This window comes from Notothenia rossii (genome assembly GCF_949606895.1).
Source record: "Notothenia rossii genome assembly, chromosome: 9".
In the NCBI taxonomy this organism is placed as follows: Eukaryota; Metazoa; Chordata; class Actinopteri; order Perciformes; family Nototheniidae; genus Notothenia; species Notothenia rossii.
In genome coordinates, this window is record NC_136907.1 from 44,052,556 (window position 1) to 44,066,474 (window position 13,919).

Genomic DNA, 13,919 nt, shown 5'->3' on the forward strand with positions numbered 1-13,919 from the left:
TTAGAAAGGCAGGACTCACAGGGTAAGTTGTCATCTCTTTACTTCTATAGGTCCAGTCCCAGTTGTCCCAGATCCAGACTCAACAGCAGCAGAATCAGAACCAGCTGACCCAGAGTCAGAAAGAGCTTCAGCAAGCCAAGACCCATAGCCAGCAGGTAAGAAGAACTGCCAAGATCACAGCAGCACCTGGCAGAGATGAATGTCTCTATAACCCAAGAACCAAAATAAATCCACTTGACAAAAGAGCCACCTGACTAACTTTGACTTTAAAGTTCCAGAACCAGTTGAAAGCAGCTCAGTCTCAGTCTCAGGCCCGGCAGAACCAGATTCAGCAGATCCAGAGGGAGCTCCAGCAGGCTAAAGAGGCCCTTCAGCAGAACCTGCTCAATCAGAAGGAGCTACAGCAGACCAATCAGAGCAGTCAACAGAGCCACAACCAGGAAGTCAGCAACCTCAAGACTGCTCTCAGCCAATCAGAGAGCAAGGTTAGGAGCCTTCTTTTTCTTGATATCTTCATTTATTGTTTGACTACTAAATCGCCTTACAATATGTACTAACATTTAGAAAACATTAAGAATACTGTTACACACAGTATAGGAGGCATTTTTTGAGGTGCTCAAGAACGAGTCTTTCCTAAAAAAAACTGCATTTACAATTATTGTCACCAGGACAAACATAACATTTTGCGTCACAATGCTAAATATTGACTATAAACAGAGGTGCACACAACTTTCTCAGTGAGGTACTCAGATGAGTACCTGGAGTCAGTGTTTGGTACTCCAACTTCTGGCTCCCCTCAAAGTTCCCATGAAGCCCTCTGTATCGCGAATATCAGCGGGGGGGTGGGGGGTGCTTGTGGAGTATGAAGCCCCCTGTATCGCGAATGTCAAACGGGGGGGTGGTAGTGGAGTATGAAGCCCTCTGTATCGCGAATGTCAACGGGGGGGGGGGGGTGGTAGTGGAGTGCAGAGCTTCGTGACCACAGAGCGTGTGAACGTTGTGATCAGCTCTCTTAGCGCAGTGCTGCTGTACAGACCGACGTTAACAGCAGCCCTCTCTGTGCACACGGAGACCGACTCTGTCGTCCGGTGATCTAACCGCCTTCTGGAAAAGCTTCACATGTATGTCGGTACACAAATGCTCTTTTTGACACAAGTGACGGTACGCATTTCAGATTGTTGCCGCGCATGCGTACCTGCGTACCACTTATTTGCACCCCTGACTATAAATGTATTATTAAAAGTTTACTTCCTTACTTTAATATTTGTCCTGTGATAAAAACCAGGTTCAGCCTTTCTTTCTTGTACACTTACTGAGAACATATTTAAGTCATAATACCTTTTTAATTAAAACTGTTTGATTTCTGTAACATAAAAGGTCAGTTTCTTCCCAAAAGGATCATGCTGAGGAGTCTTTTCAATACTTACTAACAAGTGTGCTTACCTCGTAACAGGTGACTGAGATTCAGGGCCGCCTGGACAGCCTGCAGAAGGTTTGGAGAACCTTTTTCTTCTAGAAACAGCACTACCACTAGTGGTGATACATCTGTAGTATTCAAAGAGAGTATGAAGTTATTGGATGAATCTACTTGATAGAAGTATGGAGCAACTTTACTAAGGGTTCAACGTCATTAGTTAGCCAGAGTTTACCTCTAATGGTTGGCATTTAGTCCTTTTTCAATCAATTGATTTTTCATTACAATTCATCAGTGTAACCAATGAATCTGTATCTTTTATTCACAAGTGTTTCTCCCTTAATCCATTTTCCTCATCCTTCCCTACTTTTTTGCCAACCCAAGTTATTTCCTTTCCTTCATATCCAATTCACCTGCAACCGGGTCTCTATTTTTTAAAATGTCTCATTACTAATTGTCCCTTTTTTGTCAGATGTTTGAAGAGCGTGAAGCCGACAACAAGCATCTGCAGGAGCAGCTAACTGAAGCTAACAAAGCTAACCGAGCAACGCAGGCCTGCCAGAACCAGAGTTCCCCGTCCATCCAGGCCAGTGATGCTAACGTTGTTACTGACGCTAACCATGCCCAACAAGAGGAGCTTGCAAAACTCAGACAAGAGGTACTTCATAAATCACAATTTATATTATTGTTTTTTTTGCATTTCATATTGGGGTTGTAGTATACCTTTGATCATGTCGGAGTAGCAGTTTGAGTTGTTTGTTGTTCCCCTGCAGATGTCTGAAAGCAAGGCCAGAGAGGAGCAGCTCAAAAAGCAGATAGCTGAAAAAGAGGAAAAGACTAAAAAGGTCTTCATGGGAGCCAAGACCAAAATCAACCAACTAAACAGTAAGTCCCATGAGCATGTACACTACATTGAAAACATGCTGAAGCTCCTTTGTTCCTTTGGCTTAAATAGCAACTTGCAGGTTAGAGACACCAGTGAATAAATGTGTAGGAAAATGATGAATACACTAGATTTTCCCAAAAATATACAGAAATATACACTACAGTGACATCTGGCGTCGTTTTAGTAAGACATTTTCACTTCCGCATTAAAAAGCCTCCGCACGTGACTTCCCCCGTGTGACGTAACATGGGGGAAACAAGGGGGAGAGCGGCCGGTCTAACGTATGAATAAACATGGATCACAATGCTAGTTTTGACACAGAAGTAGGCCTGTCGCGATAATCGATAAATTGACTTATCGTACGATAAATAAAAATGGACTCGATAACTTTTCTGAGCTCGATAAATTGCCGTTTACATAAAGATGTGACCAGCATTTTAGCCTGGAGCGCTGTGGCTGCCAGGCGCGCTGTGAGGGGCGGGGCTGACACACAGCCAGGTCAGGACACTCCGCGTGCACGTGCAGCAGCATAGCAGCCAAATTAATAATATAGCGACAAGCGGGAGACAACGTGTGACTTACTCGCGGGGAATTTAAAGTGAAATGGAATTGGTTACAAAACCTAACGACACATCTCGATTCTCCGGTGTGGCAGTATTTTGGATTCAAACCAAATCAACGAGGCGAACCTACGGACTTGAATGAGCCGGGCGGTGTGTCGCATTGGTTTAAAAAAGGTAGCGACAAAATTAGGCAATACCATGCATTTTAAACCACCTAAAACACAACCACTCCATTCCGTTTTCCCAGCTGGGAGCAAACACGGCAGCTGGAGATGGAGAGCCCCCGCCCGACAATGCAAACATGTTGGTGTTCCTTGCTCGAAAACTTAGAAAAACAGATTTGGATATGGCCTGTTGAGGCATCTGGGTCTTTGACAGTGGACTGTACACTTGACTGTTGTTTTAAGGAGTTTTTTTGTATATCTATATAGATATATCTATATATATACCTATGCAAATGAAATGTGAAATAATATTAAAATATATCAATTAATAAATAAAACAAATTAATTAAATCACACACAACCAAAACAATAAATTAAATAGAGTCAGGCTGGAAAACAGAGCTCTCTCTCATATATATATATATATATATATATAGACATAATATATATATATATATATATATATACCTATAATATATATATATCTATATATATACCTATATATATTTATATATACCTATTTATATTTATTTATATATATTTATATATATATATATATATATTTATATATATATATATATATATATATTTATATATATATATATATATATAATGTCTATATATTTATATTATTTAATTAATTTGTTTTATTTATTAATTGATATATTTTAATATTATTTCACATTTCATTTGCAATGTTGAATGTTCAATAAAAAGTTATGTTTGAAAGGATGTACTTGAATTATTATTATATATTATCATTATGTCTAAAATGGTCTTAAAACGGTGCCGACAATATTATCGTTTATCGCAATAATTTCCAGAAAAATGTATCGTCCAACACAATTAATTATCGTGACAGGCCTACACAGAAGAGGTTAAAAATATATATTAGAATGCATATGATTATAATTATGAGCCTGCTAGGCGTCCAAGAAACCAGGAGCAGCCAAGGATTAGAAAAAATAACGGCCATCGGAGAGAAATGGAGCTTTGGTGTGAGGAGAACCAGTGGAGAACAGAGCAGCTGTCTTGGTGAGTGACCGGCGTTAGCATGTTAGCTAACGTCAGTCACATCACAACATTGTAAAGTTAGCAATCATATATCAGGCTATAACTAAAGTAGTATTGATAATATAGTAACGTTACTGGCAGGACAGAAACTAATGCGCAAGTATCCACCGTATCTCGCGGTACCTAATGCAACTCCACACTACGGTGCTGTGTACCGGAGGGGAGACGCGAGATACGGCTGATACGTGACGATCTGGCGGAGAAAGGTTGTGGAGCCTCCGTTGATATGCAGTTGTAAATGGCTTGATGGAAAGCAGGTGTGTAGTCGGGGAGGGTGCACAGCTGATTACAGCAGGTGAGTGGAGGTTGAGCCGGGAGCCAGGAGTGACAGCCACCATGCACACACAAACAACACAGACAGGGGGAAACAAACAAACACAAAGGAGACGGCTGGAGCAGTACAGCCAGAATAGCGTTACCTAATGCAACTCCACCCTAGGTGTTACGGTGCCTTGTACCAGAGGGGGGAGAGAGAAAGCAGCGAAGGGGGGAGAGAGAGAGCAGCGAAGGGGGGGAGAGAGATGTAATACGGTTTCTTAATAAAGCTGTGGAGACGGAGTATGTGCTGCAGGGAGGTGGATGCACAATGCACCCAGGAACGAACGCTAGCTCCGGTCCTTTTCTCGTGAGGGAAACTGTGGACTCGATGCCCTGACAGGCTTGATTTTGTGCAACCTGCACAAACACAAGCTCACCATGATTACAAATGGTGAAATGCAATGTAAAATTACCGAATAAATACCAGCTCACTAAATCACAACCGCTCAAACCAACTACAAACTACTACCGCGGATTGGGCAGAGAACAAGTCCGAAAAAAGTTAACTCCCCCATGTGACGTAATATGACGCGTTTGACGTATGACGTTGAAAAAAAGCAGTTTTTAGTAGCAGAGCTCAAAACGGCTCCTTTTCCTCTGAATTCCTGCCCTTATGTCTTATATATCAAATCCTGCATTAACATTTTTAATTGTAATTTTCAGGCAAGGTTAAGCATAGATGTAGTATAAAAAAAAAAAACCTGCAAGTTGCTCTTTAAGAGTCACTTGAGTGTGTTAACTACACCTTGACCTTTAGCTGCTAAGGTGCAGCTCAGTAAGGAGATCGAGGAGATGAAGCAGAGTAAGGAGGAGCTGGAGGTGAGGATGAACGCCCTCAAGTCTCAGTATGAAGGACGACTTCTTCGGCTGGACAGAGAGCTGAGAGAACTGAGAGGGACACAGGTACAGTCGGACCCCCGAGAGGAGCCCCAGGACCAGAGTGGAGCTAAGGTACATGTGGACAGGACGCACATGAAGGTCCTGACACTGAGGACACTCATTGTAGCGGCCAAAATCATATAGAACTAAAACAGAGAATTAACTTAAAATAATAAAGCCGCTGAGGCACTAGTTAGCGGATCTTACGCAGGGCAATGATCATCCAAGTCCAGACAAGAACCTCCATTTGTGCATTTTATTCCATTAACAAAGTACAACAAACTGGTTTCCTCTATCTCTCTTCCTTAAGCCGTTCCTATGGCTTTCCTTTGTGTGGCTTGAAACACCCTGATCAAAAAAATGTTTACCTACTAGTGCTCTGGCTCCCACCACCCACTTGTCTCCAATACATACAATTACACCAGGTGCTCTAATCACCCAGTGCCCAAACATGCCTTCAAAATAAAAGCATAGAAACTACTTTAATTTATGACACTAACTAAGAATACATATAAATAAATGATAATAATAATAATAAACACTTTAAACAGCAAGAAAATGAATGTTAAACTATTAAATAATATAAAAAGATATATATAGCTCCAACACTCATTACATCACTTTGTCTCACCTCGTTCTGTAATTATGTGTATGATGTCTGTGCAACTGAAAATCAGTTGCTGTCTAGACCAACCTTTTTGAGACTGAGTATGGAGGGCTTCTTGTTTGATATAATTTTTTATGTTTACTTATAACCGTTTCCGAACAATAATTATTATATATAATTATTATATATGAATACTTACTATACATTCTTCTTATTATTATTATTATATATAGCTACAGTCTATCGTCAACACGGGTCTAAAATACTTTAAAGTTACAGCAGACGACCCAAAGTCACTTTTCTACCCCTTGTAGTTTATAAAAAAATATAGTTTTTTATGTTAAGCTTGTTATTTTCTGGAAGAAAAAAGTTATTTATTTATTTAGCGATGATTGCGCTATTTTTAGAAGAATATTCCTATAATTGCCATCTCAAAGATTTTTGATACTTGCAAGAATGAAGAACCTTCTTACAGTTCCCCTTTCCTCTTATCCTTCAATTTTTCCAAATATAACAACCCTATTTTGAAATCACTTTTTTTTTCTTAATTCCAATAACTCTGTTTCAATTTCCATAATTATTTCTGTGATTTGATTGCAATCTTACAAATGTGTGTGTGTCCTCAGGCGGGGGATCAGGCCAGACCTGCAGACCAGAGACAGATTTCTCTGAAGAGTCCTGCTCAAGACCGGGGAAGGTAACTAATCAAGACATACAGTCATGCCCTAAATAGGGTTAGAAGGCATTTTGATTCACCACATTCCTAGACACTTTCTTTTTACAGTCATGGGTGTTATCGGGCAGGTCTAGCTTCACATTGTTAATAAGTCCTCAGAACCATATTAGAAATAATCTATTAAAAACTTAAAGCGTTTACAGTATCAAACTAACATAAAACATATTGCTCAAGACAACTCTTCATGCTTTTTCCTTCAGCTCCAGCCTGTCTGACCCCCCCACTGCCAACATCCGCCCCACCACAAGTACTCCATCTCCTAGTAACAAGCCAAGCCCCTCCCAAGGTAGCAAGTCCACACCTCGTGCCAGCATCCGGCCAATGGTTACCCCAGCAACTGTGTCCATCCCAACACCTACCGCCACTGTCATGCCGACCACACAGACTGACAGTCAAGACGGTGAGAGCAAAAAACAAGTCAAATTAGTAAAGAAAACAGCAGATATTTTCAAAGCCTTACCTCAAATATGTTAAATATGTTTAGTTAGTACAAGAGTGGTGCAGGAATAAGTCCTAAAACATGGAAATTAGTCAGCATTTAAGCACTTCCAAGCTCACTCGTAAAGTCAACGGGTTTTTTTTAACCTGAAATGCCTGAAACAAGGTCTTTGGTTTACAAAAGAAATCTGAAGAGATGTTTAACGTTTGGTTCTATGACATAAAACATGTCAGTAAATACCCCACTGGTGCATGTCTGAAGATGTCTTAAAAACTGCGTCTCAAGTTACCAAATAAGACTACTAAACATCATCATGCTGAATATTAGCCGCCTGTAGCTTAGCCGTGGTGACGTGAAGTCATGGGACTATAGTTTGTATATTGCCTAACGTTAGCTTTTTATTTCTGGCGAGTGGTGTTTATACGTGGAGGGTTTCATAAACCTGTGTTTACCACATATCTTATCCTGCAATATCCACAATATTTCGAAACCAAATGGGAAAATCACAATACTTTTTATGGCGGGAACCCTTGCGATGCTAACTTCCGACTGGGCCTACAAAAATATGTAATTTCCGCAAGACTCTATGGTAACATGTTACTGTATCTGTGTCAGATTAACATAATGTCCCCCCCTGCAGTGCTGATGGGTGCAGGAGCCGCTGTGCACTCCACCAGCTCCAGTCTGGTGAACACACCCACTTCAATGACTCAGCCAACCAGCACCCAGGCCACAGCTTTTGTCCAGCCCACCCAGCAGCAGCCAGCCAATCAGGACGCAGGCCCCAGTATGGATGCAGAGCGACCATCTACGTCCTCTTTTCTGAGTGGAACAGGTGAGCAGGACGTTGTGCTTAAACCATCATGCAGCCACCCTGCAACTGCTCAGATAAACAACATGAAACACATTACCAGAACAAAACACACTGTTGTTGGCTCTAGCGTGTTATGAATAAATACACATCAATGTCAAGATAAAATCGTATGTGTAATAGGTTTTACTTAAAGTACAGAGTTATGGGTTTTGGCAGGACTAGATTGAATGAAATGTTCAATATAATCTGAAGAGTGAATAGTGTTACCTGACATGCTGATGTCATCCTGTGTGTGTTTGATGTTTAAAGCAGGTTCAAAGCGAAACATAGATGATGAAGACCGGGAAGAGGAGAACACACCTCCGACCTTGAAAAAACAAAAGATAGCACTGCAGGTAAACACATATATTGTCCCCATATACAGTCGCTAGCTGAATCCCCTCCCTCAGCTGTGTGTCTGTGTATTCAGCCGGATGTCTACGAGATGGACTTACAGTAAAGTTGTTATATATATGTATACATACATACATACATACATACATACATACATACATACACACACAAAGGCGCTGTTCTAGTGGTAAACCCTGAAAAAAGAACATATCAAGCTATGTGCTGTATCAGAAACAAAAGTAATATGATCTGTTTATGATGATCGATATAGATGATTGATATGATCGTTTACATTAGCAAGCATCGCTAACACTCAGAGCTAACACTGTACTGGAAAGAATATGTGTAAAGAAGCCGGATATAAAAGGTCCTCACCAAGGGCGCCGGTAAAGTGTGTCGCCAATGTAACCGGTTAGAACTCAAAGTTGCGAAGAGGTCTTAAAATGTATGGAAAAGGTCTTAAAAAAGGTCTTAAAAGGTATTAAATTTGACTTCAGGATTCCTGGTTATACCCTGTCAGTCAACAACTTCAAATTTCTGGGCTATCTAAAAATCGCTGGCCCGCGATAGTGTCTATTGGATACATTTTGGCCCATGGACAAATGTAGTTGGTGATCCCTGATGTAAGGCATAGTAATCATAGATAACACGGCAGGGTCCATTACAGTTTGTTTTCATCTGATTTCAAATATACAAAGTCTTGGCTTTCAGAATATTAAACTTGTTTTCGGCAAATTCAGATGATAAATACAACTTTGAAAGCTTGTAACGGCATAATTACATGCGGAGAACGGAATAACTTGACGTCACTGCAGGCATAACAACAGCCGGTGTTTCTCGTGAGTGTTTTCCCCGGGAAACAAACACAATACACACAAATGCAAAAATACACACACGTATACACACACACACACACACACTCGCAAGCTTCCCCCAGACCAGTAATCCAAACTAAAATATCTTCCCTTTATTATCATTGGAACAATGGGAAATATTCTCATGAATATTAAACACAACAACCTCTGAACATTACAAATATTCGCCTCAATTCAACCTGGAACCTCTCTCATACTTTTGTGTGTGTGTGTGTGTGTGTGTGTGTGTGTGTGTGTGTGTGTGTGTGTGTGTGTGTGTGTGTGTGTGTGTGTGTGTGTGTGTGTGTGTGTGTGTGTGTGTGTGTGTGTGTGTGTGTGTGTGTGTGTGTGTGTGTGTGTGTGTGTGTGTGTGTGTGTGTGTGTGTGTGTGTGTGTGTGTGTGTGTGTGTGTGTGTGTGTATGCTCGAACGCTGCAATCATGTTGCGCGCACTATCCGTGCTGAGTGTGCTGACTTTTCGTAATGTGTAATGAAACTTACAACTTTAACTATATATATGTATTTGTTGTTCCTTTCTTTTCTTTTCTCTTCAATATTATCTGTAAAGCGTCTTTGAGCACCTATAAAAGCGCTATCAAATTAAATCTATTATTATTATTAATGTCCCACTGTCTGGCTACCTGCATAAAGTCAAGTGCTCGGCGCAGTTGTCGGCGAAATGTCGCTCCTCCGTTTTCATTTAAACAGCTCCTTATATACGTTAGCGCAGCTAGCTAGCACCAGATGCTAACAACAACAATACACGTAAGGTCTCTCTCCCGCTCGCTCGGGCCACACATACACACACCCTCCCGTTCCTCCCAATGGCCAGTCGGTGCCTGCCGGTGAGCGTGGAAGTGTGGTCTGCCGTCGAGTTGTCCATTCTTGTTCTGTTTTCTCTGACTATCTTCCTCCTGAAGACCCTCTCAGACTTTCATTTGCTCGCGCTACTAAAGAGACACGTTACCATGGAAACCAAACAATGGTGTAGCTGTATTGAAGTCCGAGTGGAAACAGTAACATTTGGTGCATTATGTTAGAATGAAACGAATCAGATTTAGTCAGAAATCGGGAGAAATATGACCCCGGGAAGAAGACGGGAGTCTCGATCCCGCGAAAATCGTGAGGGTTGGAAAGTATATTACAGACACACGCACTTTTTGCCCCCCCCACTTCTGAAATGAATCCGGCGCCGCTGGTCTTCACCTTGTGGTAATTTAGCGAGAGAAACAGCATTTGAGCTCCAAACTGTTTCAGAAATAATGCTTGATGTGGTTTGGAACATAATATGGAGTTTAATCACGTCAGCGTTTAGCTGAGTTTCTGCTGGTAGACAGCCTTCTCTTCACAGACATCACTGCTTGCATGCGGATGCTCCAAAGGGGCGTGGCCAGAATCAGCACTTTAGTAACGGGGCTGAAATAGAGGGGTATGAGGCATGCTACAATGGGTGATCTGTTTGAAGTGTTTTCTCAAAGTACCAGAGACATGTTTTGCATAGATATGGGCCTATAATATATTGTTCGAATATAGCATAATAGGTGATCTTTAAACATGCTTTTTTTTTACCTTTTCTGTTATGTTTGGATTTGCCAAAACTTGTTTTTCACTGCTCCTGTATAACAGTTAATCAAATAAACATCAACACTCTGATGTTACAGCAGGATTTTCTAATTAAGCGATCAAGGAATGTAAGTGGATGAAACTCCAGTTGAAAGTATGTGGAGCGCACTGTCAGTAATTTGACAAATTAAAAAAAGAGTGGTAAATAAAATATTAGCAAAACACAGCTCAATCACAAACAATAGCTTTGTTTCAAGCATAAGTCTGAATGGCAGTAGTGTAACACTTGTTGTTACTCTACCAAGTTTAGTTTTGTCAATTGGTACTGTTTTCAGTTTTCAATTAACTCATTGGTGTTAAGTGAGAGCTGGAACTTGGTATGTTTCAGATGGAAGGTGATGATATTGTAGAAGAGCTGCAGGACGAGGAGAAGCGTCAGGATTCACCTGATGACAGTCAGGTCAGTCACCAACAGTGTTGTGCTAGTTACTGAAAACCAGTAACTAGTTACCATTACTAGTTACTGAAAACCAGTAACTAGTTACCATTACTAGTTACTTCATTTCAAAAGTAACACCAGTTACTTTACTGATTACTTACACCAAGTTACTGTGAACAGTAACGCATTAGTTACTTAAAAAAAGGGCTCCCATTAATGCCATTGTAGCCTTCATTTCAGGACTATTATTGCATTGGAGAACAATACAATCTGTTGATCAAGAAATAGAAATAGAAATAGTAGAAATAGCCTGCATGTGTTCTACAACATACCGTGCAATGGCTTTATCAACTTTTCCCTGGCCAGCAGTCCCTCGGTTAAAATCCAGCCGCTGTTGCTTAGGTGGAGGTGGAGTGGCGTCGGATGAGTCTGGGTCTGTGGTCTTAGCTACTAGCTTCGTCCCAGCATGTTCTTTCTGCAGATGTTTCAACAGATTTGAATTGCTGTTTTGGGCAGTAGATAGGATCTTCAACCCGCCAAGACACAACTTACATTTAACTAAAACGTTCTTTTCTTTGTGCTCGACAAAAGTGAAATAGTGAGAATATCTCCAGGCGGAGAAACTCGACTTGAGCTCCGCCGCCGCCATTATAGTCTTGTTAGTAAACACAAACACGCCCACAGCGCGTCTCCGCATGTGCCACAGGAAGTATCTAAGTACATTTACTCAAGTACTGTACTTAAGTACAGTTCTCATCTCTGTTCGCGCCGCTCACCAACGTCTGGGAGCCGAGACTATATAAAAAAAATAACGGAGTAACGCACCATGTAGTAACGGTAACTGAGTTACTGAATTTATAAAATAACGCGTTAGAGTACTAGTTACAGCCAAAAATAACGGTGTTACAGTAACTTTGTAACGCGTTAGTCCCAACACTGGTCACCAATGACCTTCATTTTATTGCTATTTAGTTTTGCATGAAATTTCCAACAGGATAATGGCTTTCAATCGTCTCCACTAGGAAAAGAGGTGGAGATTACACTGTTATGATGATTTTAAGCTGCTTTAAGATATTGAATAATGTCTTTATGTTTGTGCTGCAGGAGCTTCCGGACGATTGTTTCCCCGTTCTAGCTGAAGATGACGAGGATGTAGAGAGAGTGTCCCAGTCCGTCCCCTCTGACATGATGTCCCCTCAGGGCTCCACTATTATCCGGGATGTCATCGTGATCGACACGGACAGCGAGAGCCGTGAGAGTAGAGAGGGGGAGGAGAAGCAGGATGACGAGGAGGAGGAAGATGAGGAGGAGGAGGAGGAAGAAGAAGATGACGGGGTGCTGATCTGTTCATTATCTGAAATAGTGTTGCAGTGATGTTTTTTTGTAGGCCAACCCGGATGTCAGCATCACAATGACTCCCTCAACAAAAAGCAATCGGATTTTTCCATTGGATTTTTTTAATATTGTAGTAAAAGTTAAATCTGGCAAAAAAAACTTTTATGATACTTACACATTCTGTTCAGATGGATAATCTCCACACATTAACTCCACTTTATGATTTTTTCAGTGTTAAAGCAATCTCCAGATGTTAATAGCTATGGTAATGCTATAAACAATATACATCAGTCACATGACTTCCCCACTGCTAAGCTAAAGGTGGCTAATGTTATGTGTGATGACGTTTACGAGTGTAATTTAGCCACTTGTTAGCAACCATGTTTTTCTTGAAAAAGAAGCTTCAGACATTCACAATATTTATTTATTTATGTATTTTATGTCTTAGAATAAAATGTTCAAATGTCTTCACCTTGAGTTAACCACAGACCTTATTTCAGGATAACAACCAAAACCAATTCAGAAACGTTGAGACTGCAAAGATTCAACGGTTTTATTGTCATATGCACAGAGCCACAGTGTAGGCAATGAACATTTTAAGCCCCAGGCTCCTCCAACAATGCAACATAAATCTATATAACACATACAACAATCAACACGGTTTTTTAAAAACTATTAAAAAAGTGCAAGAAATAACAGAGTATAAATAAAAAATTGCAATATTATGTTGCAAGACCAATGTTCAAGTAACTGGATGTGGTCAAATGTTGACTGCACCACTCTGTTTTCAGCTTTGTTTCTGTTGTCCCGAGTAAATAATCCTATTTGGACTCTCTACCTCAGTATAAGGAGGAAGAGGATGATGATGATGATGATGAAGATGATGAGGCTGGTGAGAGCGGGATGAGAGAAGGAGAGGAAGGCAGGGAGGCAGAGGAGGAGGAAGGAGAGCCGTCAGAAGTGTGTGGAGCGTCTTCAGACTCGCAGCAGCCGTCCCACAGCAGTGAGGCCCCCCCCCCCCCCCCCCCCTCACTCATTCTCTGGCCCTCTTGTTGAAACCCTCTAATGTGAGTTCCCCTCTCTTCCAGATGAAGGCAGCAGCAGCGCCACCTCGGAGTCCGAGCCCCCCCGAGAGCTTGTACACTTCCCCCCAACCTCCTCTACACCCTCCCCCTCCTCCCTCACCCCCCGCCTGCCACACCCACGCAGGCCCCCTCACCCCCTCCCACCAAGACTCTATATCCAACCCCCGGTTCAAGAGCTGGGACCCCCACACACACAGGTACATCAAATAAAAAACAGTCATGCTTAAGTTAGATATAGCTTTATAACTCAAGATACAACCCTTTTTTCCTCAACCCTTGAATGGAAAGACTCATGATTGTGTATGTCCTACATTACACTGTTATTACACATAATTAATACACTCCTATTACATCCAT

General features: G+C 41.3%; 1 protein-coding gene across 1 annotated transcript in view; it reads left to right on the forward strand.

Annotated features, from left to right (window-relative positions):
- Positions 1-13,919, forward strand: part of LOC307019877 (nucleoprotein TPR-like) — a 94,118-nt gene that overhangs the window by 63,533 nt on the left and 16,666 nt on the right. Inside the window, exons 32-45 of the mRNA XM_079650980.1 lie at positions 51-155; positions 273-485; positions 1,454-1,492; positions 1,887-2,072; positions 2,188-2,299; positions 5,177-5,370; positions 6,532-6,602; positions 6,842-7,041; positions 7,721-7,915; positions 8,204-8,289; positions 11,092-11,163; positions 12,247-12,477; positions 13,321-13,480; positions 13,566-13,759. Of these exons, the coding sequence (XP_079507106.1) occupies positions 51-155; positions 273-485; positions 1,454-1,492; positions 1,887-2,072; positions 2,188-2,299; positions 5,177-5,370; positions 6,532-6,602; positions 6,842-7,041; positions 7,721-7,915; positions 8,204-8,289; positions 11,092-11,163; positions 12,247-12,477; positions 13,321-13,480; positions 13,566-13,759 (2,058 nt within the window). The remainder of the gene's footprint in view (positions 1-50; positions 156-272; positions 486-1,453; positions 1,493-1,886; positions 2,073-2,187; positions 2,300-5,176; positions 5,371-6,531; positions 6,603-6,841; positions 7,042-7,720; positions 7,916-8,203; positions 8,290-11,091; positions 11,164-12,246; positions 12,478-13,320; positions 13,481-13,565; positions 13,760-13,919) is intronic.